The sequence below is a fragment of the Suncus etruscus genome, chromosome 7 (genome assembly GCF_024139225.1).
Source record: "Suncus etruscus isolate mSunEtr1 chromosome 7, mSunEtr1.pri.cur, whole genome shotgun sequence".
In the NCBI taxonomy this organism is placed as follows: domain Eukaryota; kingdom Metazoa; phylum Chordata; class Mammalia; order Eulipotyphla; family Soricidae; genus Suncus; species Suncus etruscus.
Window position 1 is genome coordinate 31,292,325 of NC_064854.1, and position 19,364 is coordinate 31,311,688.

A 19,364-nucleotide genomic window follows, 5' to 3' on the forward strand; every position below is an offset into this window, starting at 1 on the left:
CCAAAAGAAAAGTAACTGGGAATGTCTAGATCTGAGTGAAGTAATGGCTGGGGTCTTTGACTGGACGCTTATTCCCAGGTGAAAGTCTTGGACCCTTAGCTGGCTAAGTAAACAAAACCCTGCTTTGTGACTTGCATTGCCAGGTGGTCTCTTTGTCTTATCACTGGGTTGCTAGCACGAACTTAACAGTTCAATCTCCATCAGATTGAAGATTGCAGAGACTCTCTGATCCTTGCCAGCATGTCATGTCCACTCAGATTATCACTGAGTATACATTCACTGCCAACATTTGCTCTGCTGAACTGCTCTATGACCCGTCACTGGTTCTGGTTCTGTCTTCATCTCGTTCAAACACCCACCACAAGTTAAAAAATAAAAAAAACCTTCCGACCCCATCCATGAACCTGCACATCTATGCGATGACCTCACATCCACTGCCCCCCATTACGTGCCAATGTCCATGTTTGTGTATATTTTAAAAGAACAGTAACAAATGCCTTAAAGCTCTTTAATAACTTAGAAAAACTACCTTTACAACAGATTCTAGATAAATGACCATGAATGATTCTTCATATATTTAATACTAAATTTTAAGTACTACAAAAATTTAGAAAATATTATTCTATGGTGGTTTATATGGGATAAACCTAGAAAACAGTTAAAATATTTAGGAAGAACACTAATATCTATCATTCACAAACAATTCTGCTGTTATTTTGAGTATAAAAAGAAAACTTTGCTTATTTAGATGATGGTTGATAGTTTTCTATTCTCTGCAGAAGTATCTCTGAATATCCAGGGGAATAGAACCTAAGAAAGGAAATATTTTATTAAATACTTGTGAAATTTTCAGCAAGGTAGACACAAAAGATTCAGTAGAAGATCATTATCTGAAATAATTCAATGATTAAAACCTCAAATACACTCCGAATACTATGCTCCAAGTATGCTTTGTATAAAACTGTAACAAATGGAGAATATCAGCAAATTAAACCATACTAGATTAGTAAGAAAACATCAACGTAATGGTAATGAAGGAGTGTTTTCAAAGCAAGTTGCTTAAAACTAGTGATATATTTTATTAGAAAGACTGTTATTCACGCTAAGTGACTGATCATGTTTTAAGAGATCCTCAATATAGTGAATACATATTATACATCCAGACAGCCCGAGTGGGATTCCTGGCATCATCGCATATTTCCCCCAAGAACATCACATGGTTCCCCCAAGCACTGCAGGGGCTGATGCTGAGGAGTAGCCTCTGATTGCTGCCAGTTGTGGCACCAAAATAGAAACAATAAGAACAAAATAAACAAGTGACTGGTATTGTTTAACTTTATAAATTTAAATATCATTGATTGAGGTACAGAGATTATGATATTATTAATGATTAATATTGATTAATATTTTAAATTATTAATAATCCCCATGTACATAATTCTGACACCACATACATCTCCACTGTACCCACAAAGTTGCATTTTTTTCATTATCATAACTACTAATTTATTTTATAAATTAGATAGCAATAAAACTTTGGCAATCATCTGCATTTGAATTCCTTTAAAAACTATTCTCTGGGGCCAGAGCTATAGCACAGCTGTAAGGCCTTACATGTGGCCAACATAGGACGGACCCTGGTTCGAATCCCAGCTTCCCATATGGTTCCCCCCAAGCTTGTCAGGAGCAAGTTCTGAGCACAGAGCCAGGAGTAACTCCTGAGTGGCACTGGGTGTGACCCAAAAAAGAAAAAAATTTTAAAAAAAGGTATTCACAATGCATGTTTTAATCAGCTTTAGTCACCAATAAATAAAAATGATGTGTGTTTAATTCACATTAAAGAACTATTTAATAAATTATTTATGAATATTCTAGCATATAAACTTGGAAATGATTAATTTTCATTGGTCTTGGGAATCTACAGGATATAAATATATGGATTATTTTATTTAGTATAAAAATATTTATTATCAAAGTAGGAAATAGGGATCAAAGTGATAGTTCCCATGTTAGAGTACATGCCTATCAAGTGCAAAACTCTGAGTTTGATCCCTAATGCTTCTTAGCCCCAAGTACACCTGGGTATTGTTCCTAATAAAAAAGTGGTTAAATATATTAGATTGGTGGATTATGGGATGCTTCATATACATGGAGATAATTTACCTAGGACAAAACTGCATATAAAATAAAATGTGTGTATTAAAGTAAAAAGGTATATAAAATAAAATTTGGCAGCCCTATGATAAATAGGTAAAAATGAAAATACAGTTAACTTAAAATTTTCACAATACTAAGTAGGCCTCCTAAAGGTGTTTTCTCCAGATAAAGCTAACATTCAAAGTTGTGCTTTATGAGGGCTGCAGAGACAGTGAAGTGAGTAGGGCATTTGCCATCTGTAGTAGCAAGTAGTGGCGTTGTATGTTGCCAACCCAGGCTTGAGTCACAGCAGACCATATAGCTTCTGAACTCTAGTAGGAGAGATCCCTGGACAGACCTGAGCACCACCAGGTGTGGCCTCTCCCTTCAAAACTATCAAGTTGTGTTTTTTTTCCCTTTATTAGTTATCTTTATTTTCAAACTCTTGATTTAAAACTCATAAATATGGCATAATTTTTTTCACAATTTGTCCTATAAAAACAGAAATATTTTCTCAATTGTATGTTTATAGGCAGTTTAATAGGTACATACATAAAATTATATTATAGCACTTCTTTAATAAAAAGAATATAAATCTGTGGGGCCAGAGCAATAGCACAGCCGATAGGGCATTTGCCTTGCATATGGCCAACCCGGATTTCATCCCCAGCATCCTATAAGTTTCTCCCAAGCCTGCCAAGAGCGATTTCTGAGCACAGAGCTAGGAGTAATTCGAGTGTCTCCAGGTGTGACCCCAAAACAAAAACAAAAATAATATAAATCTGAAAACAGAAAAGGTATGATTTAAAACTTCTCAAGCTCCATTTCCCCCACCTTACTATCTCCTCTGGGTAGCACTCATTGATACTGTTGATGTATTCTTGAAGCAGCGAACCAGGTTCTGTTTTTATCTCTTGAATCTTTTTAAGTCCACCACTGGTTACAAAAAGTTGTCGAGCTTTGCTATCATGTGGCAGCACCTTGAAAATGAAGCACAAAGAAATGCCATTTTTTTCTATCTCAAGTTATATTCTTGCTACTGAAAAACATTGGAGGACATGTAAAAGAGAATTAGTGTCCAATGTCTCTATAACATAAAAACCTAAATTGCTGATGATTAAAAGGAAAATTCAGTCTTTTAGATTAATATTCCATGTTAGTGATATTGAATAAAGACAATGAACATGAGCAGAGGCCACGAAGATTCACTGGAACACATGAGTAAATAAATCAGAGCCCTTTATTTACAGTGTTTCAAGGTCTTCTTTTTTTTGGGGGGGCACACGTTTGATGCTCAGGGATACTCTTGTCTAAGCACTCAGAAATTGCCCCTGGCTTGGGGGGACCATATGGGATGCCGGAGGATCGAACCGCAGTCCTTCCTTGGCTAGCGCTTGCAAGGCAGACACCTTACCTCTAGCGCCACCTCATCGGCCCCATCAAGGTCTTTACCTACAAGACTCCAAATAGTTGTCTGAAAACATCCCCAATAAAATGCATAAATTTTATTAATACTTCACTGCTTTAGAGCTTTTCCTGTTGTTTTTAAAAGGTAAGTATTCTTAGATAACTAATACAAAAATTTACTAAAAGTAACACCAACCCAAATGATCAGTTTTAAGTTTTTTTGTTTGAGACCATACCAAGTGGTACTCAGGGCTTACTTCTGTCTCTGCACTCATGGATCACTTCTGAAGGAGCTAACGGCCATGTAGGTGACTGGGGGTTGAATCTGGCCACATAATAGGTAAGCCCCCTACCCACTGTACTATCACTACAGACCCTGTTTTTACCTGCTGGACTATTGCTTCTGACCCCAATGTCCCTATTTTAAAGAGGATAATATTGGCACAAGAGAAAAGAAATAAGCAACCAATTTTCACTTTTTTCCCCACAAACTTCCAGGCTGAGCACATGTCTTACCTTACTGAACTGTCCAACCACATGCTTCAGAATATTGGGAGGAGCTTCATACAGTAAAGGCTCAAGGGCAGATAAATGGGTGCATTTTTGTAGGATATTCTTTATTGCCTTTTTGCTCTATTGAAATACAAACCAAAGTTAATAACAGATAGCTTGATAAAAATTTATTGTCATGTTTCTGACAATTCAAAGTGAAATAAATTTCTCAGCCTAACATGTAGTTGCTTTATTTTTTTTCAAATACTTAGAAGAGAATTTCCTTTTCCCAGACCAGGACGTTATATACAGGAGGCCATTAGTCTGACTCTCAGGAACTCATGGCCCTCTGAGCACTAGCTGAATGGTCATGACTGCCGCCAGCAACCATCAGGCCTTGGTAGTGTCACACTGACATGACCAATCAACTGTCAGGCCTGTCAATGCTGGGCCAAATAGCACCAGCCATGGCACTCAGTTTCCTGAGTACTACAAGAGAAACACTCAGCCCTACCCCCAAAAGCAGAAAGAAGAGAAAGCCTATAATCTTAGTGATTTTAATCACAAAATGTTTTGTTGGTTGCCTTTACTTTAAACTTTGAGGTGAAGAGTGTATTAATGAATACTTAACAAATATCTCTAAGGAAATTAAAATTATAACCTCCCAAATCTTCAAAATATGTAAATTATTATATTCCATTAATAAAAGACATGTAAAGTATATTTTTCCTATCCCTAGAAAAAATGAGAAAATTCTGTAGAAAGTCATTATCAATCATGGTATATTCTAAAACGTGTTTATGATTTACAGATATATAGTCAGAAAAGTTCTGATGTGGCTAGAAGCAAGAGATAGGATCTACTCAACTGGAGAGAAAAATTCCCTTCAACAATGAGGGAGGGTATCATTCACAAGCAAAATGGTTCCAATAGATACTTGCTTTCTCCAGTCCTCTTGTCTTTTACATTTACAAAATTGGAGCTGTTCATCTATCACTAGTGTGTCATATCAGACTGTAACACTTGCTCACTATCAGTTCTGCTGCTTGGCTGCTTGCATTTCTGTTCTTTTGTGTTTATGCCTCCCCTATGTAACTGATTTGTCTATAGCTGTTCTCTTTAGAATTTCACACCTGTTAGTTTGTGTTTTGTACTTGTATGCATCATTATCACCTTTCCTTTGATCACTTCATTTTCTTCCAAGGCTTCCTTAGCCTCCTGCTCATCTAGGGTCTTGGTACTGCATCTTCAGTAATGATCTTGAAATGTCCAGGAACATTTTTTATCATTTTATAATCGATGAATTATAATGTTATATATTATATATAATGTATTATAATATATAAATATATTATATATTACATTTATAAAATTATGAGTTTTATTATTGATAAATGGGTTTAGTAAACTTTATTTTCCTGTGCTGTCAGTTTATAGAAGTTGATTTGTTGAATTTATGGTTTACCTAGACCAGACTAAGCATTCTTTTGTTTCTGTTTATTTTGTTTGGTCTTCATTGGTTTTGTTTGGGGGTTACACGCAGGGATTATTTCTGGTTCTTGCACTTAGGAATCACTCATGGCTGTGCTTGGGGGAACCATAAGAGATATCAGGGATTGAGTCTGGATTGAGTCTGTTTAACCACTGACTATATGTCTGGCCTTGGCTAAGCATTCTTATATAACCTCACCTCCTGACATATCTATCCTTCTTTAACACTATTTCATAATCTAGACTAAATGAAACAAGGAATGTTCAAAATACAGTCAATTTTTCCCTTGAAATAGTAAGGAATAAATTGTCCTGAATGCATTTGCAACATTACTTTCTTCCTGAGCACTGCTAAGGAATGCACTCAGCAGTGAAGAATTTTAAGGGAACCCCAAATCTATTAAATCATTGCTTTGAATTAGGAACTTTTATAAAAAGTAAAAAAAAAGTTTGTTAGAAATAAGCTTTTCAGTGAATTTTATAAAAACAATTTGTCAATGCAACTAAACAAATTCACTCTTACACAATGTAAAAATCAAATAAGTGATTCCTTATATGTAATTTTAAACTCCCTCAATTTGAGTTAAGGTAAACTTATTTCTTTAATGCTATTTTAAAATTGCTTCAAAAATGGGTTTCCCTTTATTAATGTAGTTCTTTAAATTTAAGTGCAATTTAATTTACTGTTGTTTATTTGAATTTGAACTATAGTACTGTGTACTGCTAAAAATCCAGGCCTACTATGATACATGCAGCTGAACCAGGTAGGATTTCTGGTATTCTGTATGGTCCCCCAAGCATTGCCAAGAGTAATTCCTAAGTTGCAGAGCCAGAAGCAAGCCATAAGTATTGCTGGGTGTGGCTCCAAAACCAAAATAAAAATTAAAAAATGCATGATTTTAACCAGGAGTAAACCCTGAGCACTACTAGGTGTGGCTGAAAATTTAAAAAAAATAAAATAAAATAAAAAAACTAAACTAAAAAAATCATATGATTTTAATTATTAAATCTTACGGATATTTTTAAAAATATCTATAATATATAAAAATATAAGACAATTAAAATATCAGGATGACTTGAAATTAGGAAGAGTAGATTATGATTTCAGGAATACTCACTGACAAGTTATAGCAAATCTTTGAGAAGTACTTAAATTATTTTAGCCTATTTTTTTTTTACTGTAAAATGCCCTAAAGTTTTCTCACCCCATCCTACCTTCAGAAATTTCAGTCTATAAAAAAGGCAATAGGGGGCCAGAGCGGTGGTACAAGTGGTAGGGCATTTATTTGCCTTGCATGTAGCTAACCTAGGATGGACTTTGGTTCGTTCCCCCATCCCTACCCGGGCATCCCATATGGTCTCCTAAGCCCAGGGGCGATTTCTGAGTGCATAGCCAGAGTAACTCCTGAGCATCACTGGGTGTGACCCCTCCCCAAAAGACCATATGAATGTAGAGTGCAAAAACCAGACATCCATCTTACAAAACACTTCGTGTTCGTGGAGCACTTTCTTTACAATGTATCTCTAATGTTGGGATAGTACAGTGGCTCAGAATAGGTTTGATTCCTGGCACCACATGGACCCCTGAACCACCTCCAGGAGATGGAGGTCCAAGAGCCCTGCTGGGGTAGCCCTCAGCAATCTGTAGCACTGCAGAGGCTGAGCAGCACCACATCCTCAGGCCCATTATTGAGCCACCAGCCTAAATGGCTAATGGGGGCCCCTGACATTTTCAGCACTTAGAAGCCCTCCTCATCCCTGTGCATGCATATATTATTTATATATGCAGCTCATTTCCAAAGAACAGTCACCTCAAGTATTTTGATAAATTTCTTTCTACCTTCCTTCCCTCCTTCCCTCCCTCCTTCCCTCCCTCCCTCCCTCTCCTCTCTTTCCCTCCTCCTTTCTTCCCTCCCTCCCTCCTTCTTTCCCTCCCTTCCTAGTAATATTTAGGGCTTACTCCTGGCTCTGTACCCAAGAATCATTCTGACAGTGTTCAGGGCTGCCAGGGATGGAACCAGGATCAACCATATGCAAGTGCCCTACCAACTGTACTATCACTCTAGACCCAAATTTCTATTTCTTTACTTAGAAAAGTGGTGTTTCCATAATGACCATGTTTTAAATTGTATGTTTCAAATGAATGCTAAACTAACCCCTATAGAACAATCCTGAATTCTGCCTTTACTTTTATTTGTAGATCCTCAGAACTTTCTGTTGACATATATAAAGAAAGCAGAACTGGCAAAGTATTGTTGACTGCAACAGCCTTTGCATGCTCAGGTGTGTGTCTTCCAATTTGTCCTAAGGCCCAAGCAGCAGCAGCCTTGATGTGATGCTCTGGTTCCTCTGATAGGCACAGTGACAACTGGGGTACCCCCTGTGACAGTGATGAAAAGAGCAAGTGTCAGGAGTTTAAAATAGAATTAAAGAACCCCACATCTACTACTAAGCTCAGTAAGTGTAAGCAAAAGTATGGAAGGCTCAACTAGCAGCATTTAAACAGCTTCATAAGTTCTCAGTCAATGACTTTAATAACACCATTGTGAGAGGCCTGGAGTGAAAGCACACAGCAGGTCCCTACCCCTTGCCTTGCATGCAGCAGACCCAGGTTTTATCACCAGCATTCCATATGGTTGTCATTCCTGAGTGAGTAAACCCTGAGCACCACCAAGTCAAAAATGACTAATTTACCTGTGTTTACTACTTAAATTTAACAATATTTAACCAAACAGATACTGCAGAATACAGGCAAAACCAAATTCCACTGTGACAAATTAAAAATGCCCATAATTTAAATTTTTTATTTTCCTTTGTTAAAAATGTTAAATTAAAATCTATTCATAATTGTCTTTTTACAATTATAATAGCTGAGATTAAAATTACTATGATTCTAATTCAAATAATATTCAAATTCAAAGTTGTGGGATTAACTGCTAGCTATTCCTACTTAGTATATGCCTTGTTACTCATTGGTTGGAAACATCTTTGAATGTAGTACCTTGGATTGGTGTTTTGATCACCTAATCTCCATCTCTGGGGATGGTCTGATTTTTTTCCTAAAAAATACCCAGGGTTTCAAAAAAATACTATCTTGCATTTCCAGACTTCCCACTGAGCTTCTTATCTCTTAGGAGTGGAAGCCTTATGTGTTAGAACACTTGAAACTGTTTAACCCTCTTTAGTGTGTGGATTATTTTCTACATTGACATTTGCTTCCAGACACTGGAGAGACCAGTGTCACTCCAGGGTCCTGGCTTTGGAACCTAAGGCCTGGTTCTAAGAGATGGTACTGGAACTTGGGACTCAGATGATGACTGATAAGACATTAATCCAGTGGCTTCTTAAGTGAATTCAACTGGTCTGGGTTTGTAAGCTTGTGTCTATTTGGTTTAAAGTTATGACTAGGGTTTGGTTTTGGATTGAAGGACCTTGGCTTTCACTTACATTAATTGCTACCTTCTCTCTTCCAACAGTGAAGATAGAACATGCTGATATAATTTATGTACTGGGGGCTTTGATATTGGTTTTGCTAGTTATGTTAGTTCATAATAATTGTGAGATAAGGGGCTGGAGTGGTGCTGCAGTAGTAGGGTGTTTGCCTTGTGCACAGCTGACCTAGGACTGACCACAGCTCTATCCCCCAGTGTTCCATATAGTCCCTCAAAGCCAGGAGTGATTTCTGAGTGCATAGCCAAGAGTAACCCCTGAATGTCACCAGTTGTGGCCCAAAAACCAAAAAAAAGAAAAGAAAAAAGAATTGTTATATAAAAAAATGTAGGTTGTTTACTCTGACTTACCACAGAAAAATGTCTAAAGTGCTTTAAAAATACTCTGAAGTGCTTTCGATTGTTTTTGAAAGACAGAAAATGAAATATAAGATTTTTTTTTCAGTCAATACCCATGGTCAAGTCAAAAACCCTGAGGCTGGTGTTTTGCTGCTCTCTACTGGCAATAGTCTACAGTGATCAGCAAGCCGCTCTTTACACTTTTTTTTTAATATAATTTTTATTTTGATCACAGTGGCTTACATATTGTTGACAACAATATTTTAGGCACATATTTACATAAAATCAGGGGGATTCCCATCACCGATTTGTCCTCCGTACACCTCCGTGTTCGTCCTACCTCCCATATCCTCCTCCCTCATCCCCGGGGCTGTGAGAATATGTGGTCCCCTCTGTACCTAGCTTACTACTTAGTAGTCTTGGTCTTGGTGCCTCCCTTATTTCCCCCTCCAACTGGGAGGCAGGACTAGATAGTTCAAATTATGTGGTTTTGTTTGAAGAAGAGAAAAGTAATAAACTGGGGTAAAAGTCTAATACGCCGAAAATGGGCGGAATCCTTAGAGGCTCTCATCATTGGTTTGAGAGACGAAGGAGAAAAAGAAGGTGAAACTTTTGAATGCGGCTCTTCTGTGTGCCAGGCGGCAACTCCAGGAGTCAGGACTCTGCCCCTAACCCCTGTCAGTGCGCCCTCCACACAGCTCCAGTCCGTTCATGTGGTATTGGGGGGGGGGGGGGGCGCGCGACTTTCTGTGTGGCACCTCGGTGTTGAGGCAGCATCCTCTCTCAGTCTGCTGCCCTCAGAAGAAGACTGCTCCTCTTAAATCAGCAGCGCGTCATCCAGTAGGTGTAGCAATGGCTTGGCCAGCCTGCCTGCCTCTGGGTACTCAATTTCTGTCACAGAATAAGGAAGGGTTGGGGGAGAACGGAGGGGATGAATATGAACTATATGCCTCTGGAACTTGGAAATGAGAGATATGGGCAGGGCCAGGGAGAGACCCCACCAGGGAACCATGCTAATTCCCTGAGTATGAATGCAGCCTCCTCTGTGTGATTGGTGGGATCAATATACTACCGCACGGCTAAGAGCCGCCAGACAGCACAGAACGGGGGCTGAGAAGATTTTGGTGACCCCTGTATAGCGTGGGATTGCGCCCGCCCATGGAGTTTTGACTCTCCCCGGAAAGCATGTCGGAGACTGCCTGGTCTCTAAATAAGGAGCAGGGTTCATCATCTGCTAGGACCAGTAGTCCTTCCGCAGCACCCATCCTCACCAGGCAGTGTGAGTCTGGCTGCAGCTCCTCTGTGGGAAATACTGGTAAAGGGGATGAACTCACAAATGGGAAGGCAGGCATAGGGCAGAACCATTAGAAAAATGCAGCAAATCTCGCTGCCAGGGGCAGAATCATGGCAAGGGAAGGCATGGGATCCTGGTTCAGAGCACACTATGCCCTGTGTCTGGAAGAAGTCGGTCCCAGCATGTGCGAAGTGCACAGTGTCAACAGGTTGGTCACACCATGTTGGGTCCGGAGTCATGAAGGCTCGCCTACTGCACAGCTTGTGAAAAATGCCTTGGGAGATCCTACTGGCCCAAGGTTTTAGCTGCAAGCTGTACACAAAGCTAGGGTGACCAGAAGGGGAAACAGTGGAACCAGGGCCAGGTACTCAAGATTTTGACAGAGAAACTTTGATTCACTTTCCAAGCCTGTTGAAACATCGTCAAGAAAATAATTCTGATATTGACATTACCTACTTTAAAACAGCACTTTTAAATATGAGGAAAGCTTTTCTCAAGAGGTTTCAGGATTTCAGAAACAGCAAAGTGACATTGGCCTTTGTTAAAAAAAAAAAAAAACCTCTGAATGCCACTGTAACGGAATTAAATTTTTCTCTCTTTAATATCTACATTGGCAACTTTAAAATGCAATTGCTAGATTAAAAAACAAAGAACTGTGGAGCTCGAAATTTGAACATCTTTGTGCTAATTTAGAAAGATTGGAGAAACACAAATGTGAACTTAGTTCACAGCACAAGTGGTCTGCTTTGAAAGACCTGGAGAAGGAAGATATATTGATTTTTAACACCTGGAATAGTATTCCTTACTCATATAATAAACTAAAAAAGTTAGCGTTTGCTGTTCTTTCCTTGTTTGGGTCTACATATTTATGCGAACAATCATTTTCAAGCATGAATCTTATCAAAAGTAAATTGAGAAATCGTCTCATCGATGAGAACCTGGAATCGTGCCTAAAATTAAAACAACATACAAACCTGACTTACTCAAACTATCCAAGAAAATACAAGGCCAATGTTCACATTAGTGTTTGTGACTTTGTCGGTCATTATCAGGATGTAATTTTCTCTACATTGTAAGGCAATTTTTACGGAATTTAACGTTATTGATAAATAACATCGTTCTAAAGTTTTTGTTTTTTATTTGTGTTATTTGTATCCTCCCGACCTATGTGGATATTTGCATGCAGAATATTCTCAATAAAGACTTACTGAAACTAAAAACAGTGTACCATCCTATGTGTTTTCAGTTTTAAAAATGTGGCTCTCAAAATAAATTTTAATAGTGGTTTTGGCGAGATTTGATTCAGTTGGAAAAAAAGGTTGCCCACCACTGGTCTAGAAGAGCCTATATTTGCTTCACCAGATAATTTTGTCCTGTCCCTACCTACTTACCGGTGCTAGGTCAGAAGAGCCTCTAATGTTTTATCCGAAAATTTTGGTCTCACAAACAAAACTAATGTAGCCCAATCAGCCAATCAGTGGAATCTGTAAGGGTAGATCTGTATATTATTACCTACCCTCCCACTGCATTTCTCTAGATGGTGGAACAGGTCCATTTCCCCCACAAAAGAAACTTATTAGAGAAATTGCAATAAATACAAAAACAGAATTAAGTTTTCCCCACCAGAAAAACAATTTCCACAACTAGTTCTTAGAGAAATTGTCATTAATACAGAATCAGAAACAAATTCTCCCCATCAAGAAAATAATCATTCACGATGGCAGTTCTTTTTTGTTGTTGGTTTTTTTTGGGCCACACTCGTTGGCTGGCTCTACTCTCAGAAAGCACTCCTTGCAGACTTGGGGGACCATATGGGATGCCAGGTATTGAATTCAGTCCATCCTGTGTAGCCAGGAGCAAGCCAGACACCCTGCCGCTGTGCTATCGGGCTCAAGATAGCCACGTTCTTAAAGAAATTGGCACTGCAAACACTGCCCTCCAAATAAATTAAATATACATGAAATGTACTAAATAACCAAATTAAGTAGTAACTTCATAAGTGTTCAAACTCATTTGAGACTAATAATTATTTCTTTGAAGTTAATGTCAAAAAAATCTCACATCTCATTTACATATTTATAACAATAACTTCCAAAACGTTGTGTTCATTTTCCCCCCACCTTTAAATTTGGCTATGAAGATCAATTCTAAAAGAAACGAACCATATTTCTTCATTGACTTCCATTTTTGCAACAATGAAGACAACAAAACATGTCAGTTGATACCAAAAGTTAAGATTTGTCTTCAGAATGAGGAAAATTTTCACAAAGTTCATATTTCAGAAACACACCAGAAGAAGTCAGTGCTCCCCATCCAAGCAACACAACTCTGACCCACTGACATTATGTTATTTATTTTTTATTTATTTTATTTTATTTTATTTTATTTATTTTGGTTTTTTGGGTCATACCTGGCAGTGCTCAGGGATTATTCCTGGCTCTATGCTCAGAAATTCCCTCTGGCAGGCACAGGGGACCATATGGGATGCCGAGATTCGAACCATCGACCTTTTGCATGAAAGGCAAACGCCTTACCTCCATGCTATCACTCTGGCCCCGACATTATATTATTTAATAGCAAAGGAGAACAGAACATAAATGTACCTAGAGGATTGTATATTGTCTAAATGTGAGGGAGGTACAGCTACTATAATGCTATGCAGGAAAAATATATACAAGATTACCTCAAACTACTGCTGTTGTTAATTTTCAAATTAGTGAAAAACCTCCAGGTGGAGAGGCAACAGATACCCTCAGAGAAGAAAAGAGTCACCTGCTTAGTTGGGGGTGAATGGAGGAAACAGAGGAAGCAAAAGCATGCTAATTCTTCCATCATTCTTCCTACCTGACGCTTTATTACTATACACAAAGGAACAAAGAACAAAACCCTCTTACAGCATCCCCACAGTGTTCCTGTAGAAAGCAGTACCATGCTCTTCTCCATTGTTGTCTTTGGTAACAGAACAACCAAGGGAAAAGAGCTTGTGGGATGACAGCTCAAAGGGCTAAAAGGGGCTAGCTTAAAGGGTCAATGCCTCTGTATGCCAGAGGCACCTGTGTTATATTCCTGGCCACCATATGATACCCGAGAACCGCCAGAAGTGACCCTCAAACAACCAGGCTAGGAATGAACTCTGTGTAAAGCTGGATTTGGACCCAAAAACAAAAACAATAGGGGGGAAATCAAAAATAGAAAAAAATATCTGGATAATAAAAAAATGGGCTGAGCGATAGTACAAAGGTCAGGGTGTTTGCTTTGAATGTGGCTGGCCCAGGTTCAATTTAAGGCATCTTATATTACAAGGAAAGAGACTCGATAGCACCTGTTCAGGTGCCCCATCCCTTGTAACTGCCACTAAATGGCAGTTGGGCCTGGGGTATATAAAGCCCAGGTTGAAATTCTGGTGGACAAAGAGATCTGTTGCCTAGGCCCTCTGCCAGAAGGCTCCTACTGAATTGTCACTTGCTGGATAAACCATTTATCAGACTCAGAAACTGTTTACCTCCCACCTCTCTATTGTTCCGAGCCTACCACTCACATCCTGATCACCTTCTGGAGTGATTCCTCTGTGTAAAACCAGGAGTAAGTCCTGAATACTGCAGAGTGGGGCCTAACAACAAAGCAAAACAAACTAAGCCCAAAGAACTATCATGGATTAGGTAGAAATTAAGGATCTGAAGCACTATTTTATTCGAGGATTAGAAAGATAATAGTCCACACTTCTATTTAATATACAACCACGGTTTTGCTGTTAGCAAGAAATCCAGGCCTCCAGAGTCAGATAATAATACAGTGGTTAGGGTGCTTGCCTTGGTGTATCCAATCCAGTTTCCATTTCAGCATCCCAAATGATATCCTGAGCACTATCAGGAGTGATTCTTAAGGGCAGAGTCAAGAGTAATTCCAAGTGTGGCCCAAGAATCGTTAAGAAAAGGAAAGAGAGAGAGAGAGAGAGAGAGAGAGAGAGAGAAAGAAAGAAAGAAAGAAAGAAAGAAAGAAAGAAAGAAAGAAAGAAAGAAAGAAAGAAAGAAAGAAAGAAAGAAAGAAAGAAAGAAAGAAAGAAAGAAAGAAAGAAAGAAAGAAAGAAAGAAAGAAAGAAAGAAAGAGAGAGAGAAAGAGAGAAAGAGAGAAAGAGAGAAAGAAAGAGAAAGAGAGAAAGAAAGAGAAAGAGAAAGAAAGAAAGAAAGAAAGAAAGAAAGAAAGAAAGAAAGAAAGAAAGAAAGAAAGAAAGAAAGAAAGAAAGAAAGAAAGAAAGAAAGAAAGAAAGAAAGAAAGAAAGAAAGAGAGAGAGAAAGAGAGAAAGAGAGAAAGAGAGAAAGAGAAAGAAAGAAAGAGAAAGAAAGAAAGAAAGAAAGAAAGAAAGAAAGAAAGAAAGAAAGAAAGAAAGAAAGAAAGAAAGAAAGAAAGAAAGAAAGAAAGAAAGAAAGAAAGAAAGAAAGGAAGGAAGGAAGGAAGGAAGGAAGGAAGGGAGGGAGGAAGGAAGGAAGGAAAGAAGGAAAAGAAAGAAAGGGGAGGGAGGTAAGGAGGGAAGGAAGGAGAGAGGGAGGGAGGGAAGCAAAGGAGGGAAGGAGGGAGGGAGGGAGAAAGGGAAGGAGGGAAGGAAGGAGGGAGGGAGGGAAGGAAGAAAGGAGGGAAGGAAGGAAGGAGGGAGGGAGAGAGGGAAGGAAGGAGGGAGGGAGGGAAGGAAGGAAGGAAGGAAGGAAGAAAAGGAAGAAGGGAGAGAGGAAGGAGGGAGGGAAGAAGGGAGGGAGGAAGGAGGGAGGAAGGAGGGAGGAAGGGAAGAAGGGAGGGAGAAAGGAGGAAGGAAGGGAGGGAGGGAGGAAGGAAGGAAGGAAAGGAGGGAAGGAGGGAGGGAGGGAAGAAGGAAGGAAGGAAGGGAGGGAGGGAGGGATGCAGGGAGGGAGGGATGCAGGGAGGAAGGAGAAAAAAAAGAGAAACTCGGGCCTCAGAGGGTTACCAGTAACAGACTACATTAACGCAAAATTATATATTCTTCAGATAATTATTTAACTCAGTCACATACAGTTTCTGCTTTATATGAGAGTTTAACCTGTATTTGTGTCTTGGAAAAATCTCACTTTAGTAACTAGAAGGAAATGAAATAAAAGCAAACCTTAGAAATAATCACTGCCATGGCCAGGTTCTCAGAATGAGCTGCAACATAACCGAGCATCATGATGCCAGGTAAGCGTGTGTTTCCTCTGCAGGATCCAATACAATCTATCATGGCAGCCACTCCTCCAGTGTTCACAATCAACTGGGAAAGCTAAGGGAAAAATGAGTCATAGATAATTATGACCTTAAAGCAGATGATGACCTGCCAATGTTAATTTAGTATTATCAAACTTTTGTTTCATTTTGAGTAACACCCAGCAATATTAAAGGGCTACTCCTGTCCTCTGCATTGAGAAATTAATATTGGCTGTGCTCAGGGGCTACATGGGATGATAGAGATTGAACCAGGTCTGTGGCATTTGAGCTCCCTACCTGCTGAACTACCTCTCTGGTCCCTTGCCAAACTTTTTATGTTGAACTTAAAAACATATGGTAAGACTTGAAATAGAATTCAGTGAAATATATTCTTTAGCTAAATATACAAGCATAATGCTATTTTCTAGCTTTTATGAAGCTAACTGTACCTAGATACCAAACCAGACAGAGATGCTGCAAAAAAAGAAAACTACAGACCAAAAAGAAAACTATAGACCAATATCCCTGATGAACACAGATGCCAAGATCCTCAACAAAATCCTGGCAAACAGAATCCACAGCCTCATCAAGAAGGTCATTCACCATGACCGCGTAGGTTTCATTCTAAGAATGCAAGGATGGTTTAACATATGTAAACCAATCAACATAATATACCATATAAACAAAAAGAAAAACCACATGACCAAAAAAGGGGGGGCGGAGAGACAGCATGGAGGTAAGGCATTTGCCTTGCATGCAGAAGGTCGGTGGTTCTAATCCCAGCATCCCATATGGTCCCCTGAGTCTGCCAGGAGTGATTTCTGAGCATAGAGCCAGGAGTAACCCCTGAGCGCTGCCGGGTGTGACCTTAAAACCAAAAAATAAAAAAATAAAAACCACATGATCATATCAATAGATGAAGAGAGATGAAAAGAAACAATTGATAAGATCCAACACCCATTCTTAATAAAAAAAAAAAAAACTCTCAACAAGATGGGAATGGAAGAAGCCTTTCTCAATATAGTCAAGGCCATCTACCACAAGTCAATGGCAAATATTATTCTCAGTAGAGATAAACACTCCATGACATCTACACTAAAGGCATCTTAAAGGAGGAAACATCACTCTCGTGAAAATGGAGATAAACAGATGGGACTCTATTAAGCTAAGAAGCTTCTGTACTTCAAAAAAAAATAGTAGGATACAAAAGCCACTCACAGAATGGAAGAAACTATTCACCCAATACCAATCAGATAAGGGCTACTATCCAAAATATACAAGACACTGACAGACCTTAACAAGAAAAAAAATCTAACCACCATGAAATGGGAAGAAGAAATGAACAGACACTTTCTCAAAGAAGAAATATAAATGGCCAAAAGGCACATGAAAAAATGTTCCACATCATTAATCATTAGAGAGATGCAAATCAAAACAACAATGAGGTACAATCTCATGCCACAGAGACTGGTACACATCACAATCACAATGAAGAAAAACAAACAATACTAGTGGGGATGATGTTGGGAATGTCATCTAGTCCAATTTTTATGGAAAAAAATATAGAGATTCCTCAAAAAACTGGAATTTAGCTCCCATATGATCCAGCTATACCACTCCTCAGGATGTAACCCAGGAACAACAACAACAACAAAAACCACAATACAAAAATGCCTTCCTCACACCTATATTCATTGCTGCGCTATTTACAACAGCCAGACTTTGGAAACAACCCAGATACACTTCAACAGATGAATGGCTAAAGGAACTGTGTACATATACCCAATGGAATACTATGCAGCCATCAGGAGATGAAGTCATGAAATTCTCCTCTACATGGATGTAATTGGAATTTATTATGCTGACTGAAATAAGTCAGAGGGAGAGAGATAGACACTGAATAGTCTCACTCATCCATGGATTTTAAGAAAAATAAAAGACATAATTGTTATAATGTACAGACACATTAGAGATGAGGGCTAGAAGGACCTACTCACAGTATGAAGCTCACCAAAAAGAGTGGTGAGTGCAGTTAGAGAAATAATTACACTGACAACTACCATAACAATGTCAATGAGTGAGAGAAATGAAAGCCTATCTTGAATACAGGCTGGGGTGTGGGGGAGATGGGAGACAGGGGCATTGGTGGTGAGAATGTTGTACTGGTGAAGGGGGTATTCTTTATATAACTATTACCCAACTACAATTATGCCTGTAACCAAGGTGCTTAAATAAAATATTATAAAATAATAAAATAAAAAATACATTTAAAAAATAAAAAAATGAAAAAAAACAAGTATAATGCTATTTTAAACATTTGAATTTATTTACACTATTTCCACTAATAATTTATTTCCATTATTTAGTTTTATCATTTGATTCATTTTTTAGGGATCAGCAGCACATTTATCCTTACCCATGATCACAAATGTCAGAATTTCTTCTTTAGACATTAATCCTATGGCTAGTTTATGACCAGCTAGTTACTGAATTCAAAATCACACGAGTATAAAATAACCATTGAATACTTAAAGACATTGTCAGATTGAAATTCTTTTGTAATTATCTATCATTTTGCTAAAAATTATTGCTAAGTGATTGCACTTTAATTCTGAAACATTGAAACCAATTAAGATGTAAGGTGACATAAAAGTATGATCCTTTAATGTCTAGCAAAATTAAACTGACTAATCTAAATATAAATAGGGAAATGTACAATTTCAAATTCATCCATACTTGCTTAGCTTCCACTGATTAAAAATTTAAGAATTCATAGCAGGTGTGATAGCAAAAACTATTAAAAGTACTTCTACTGAGCAAGATTGGTTTCTCCTATCCTAGAGGTTTACCATAGTTCAAAACTCCAAACTGATTTAAAATAATAGTGATCCTAAAGGTACATTGTCTCATAATCTAGAAAAAACTTTAGACCCAACTTCCACTGATGTTACTGAGAAATTCACATCTAGGGGTACTTTTACCCCCTTTTTCTTCATTTGTTTGTTTTTTGGCCAAATCAGGTGACGCTCAGGGGTTACTCCTGGCTATGTACTCAGATATCGCTCCTGGCTTGGGGGACCATATGGGATGCTGGGGGATCGAACTGCAGTCCATACTAGGCTAGCACTGGCAAGGCAGATGCCTTATGGTTCGTGCCACCACTCCAACCCCTACTTTTACCCTTGAAACAATATTGATGGTATGTCTGGGCAGCAGTAAGCTTCAGGCAGAGTGGGTAGAAGTCAGGGACATGGCTAAGTACAGAAGAAACTAATGTCAAAGAATTAATGGCACTGGTATGAGCAAGGTTAACACTTGGGTCCTCATGAAAACTTGATAAAAATTAAAACTGAAGAATGGGGAAATAGTACCAGTGGTAGAGCACATGCCTGATATATGTGAGGCCCTGAGTTCAACTTCTCATACTGAAAAATTTGCAGATCATGGCAAGAGGTGACTTTGTTGGCCTCTAAATAGCCTTGGCGACCCCTAATATCACACTGGACCAAGCATCAAAATATCAGGTACAAATGACCAGGCTGGGCATCACCAGCAGTGACCCCACC

At 38.6% G+C, this 19,364-nt stretch overlaps 1 protein-coding gene across 1 annotated transcript in view; it reads right to left on the reverse strand.

Moving 5' to 3' along the window:
* Window positions 1–687: 687 nt before the first annotated feature.
* Window positions 688–19,364, reverse strand: part of SPAG6 (sperm associated antigen 6) — a 35,433-nt gene continuing 16,756 nt past the window's right edge. Inside the window, exons 7-11 of the mRNA XM_049777842.1 lie at window positions 15,722–15,874; window positions 7,715–7,906; window positions 4,060–4,176; window positions 2,971–3,116; window positions 688–810 (exon numbers count right to left, since the gene is read on the reverse strand). Of these exons, the coding sequence (XP_049633799.1) occupies window positions 741–810; window positions 2,971–3,116; window positions 4,060–4,176; window positions 7,715–7,906; window positions 15,722–15,874 (678 nt within the window). The 3' untranslated portion in view covers window positions 688–740. The remainder of the gene's footprint in view (window positions 811–2,970; window positions 3,117–4,059; window positions 4,177–7,714; window positions 7,907–15,721; window positions 15,875–19,364) is intronic.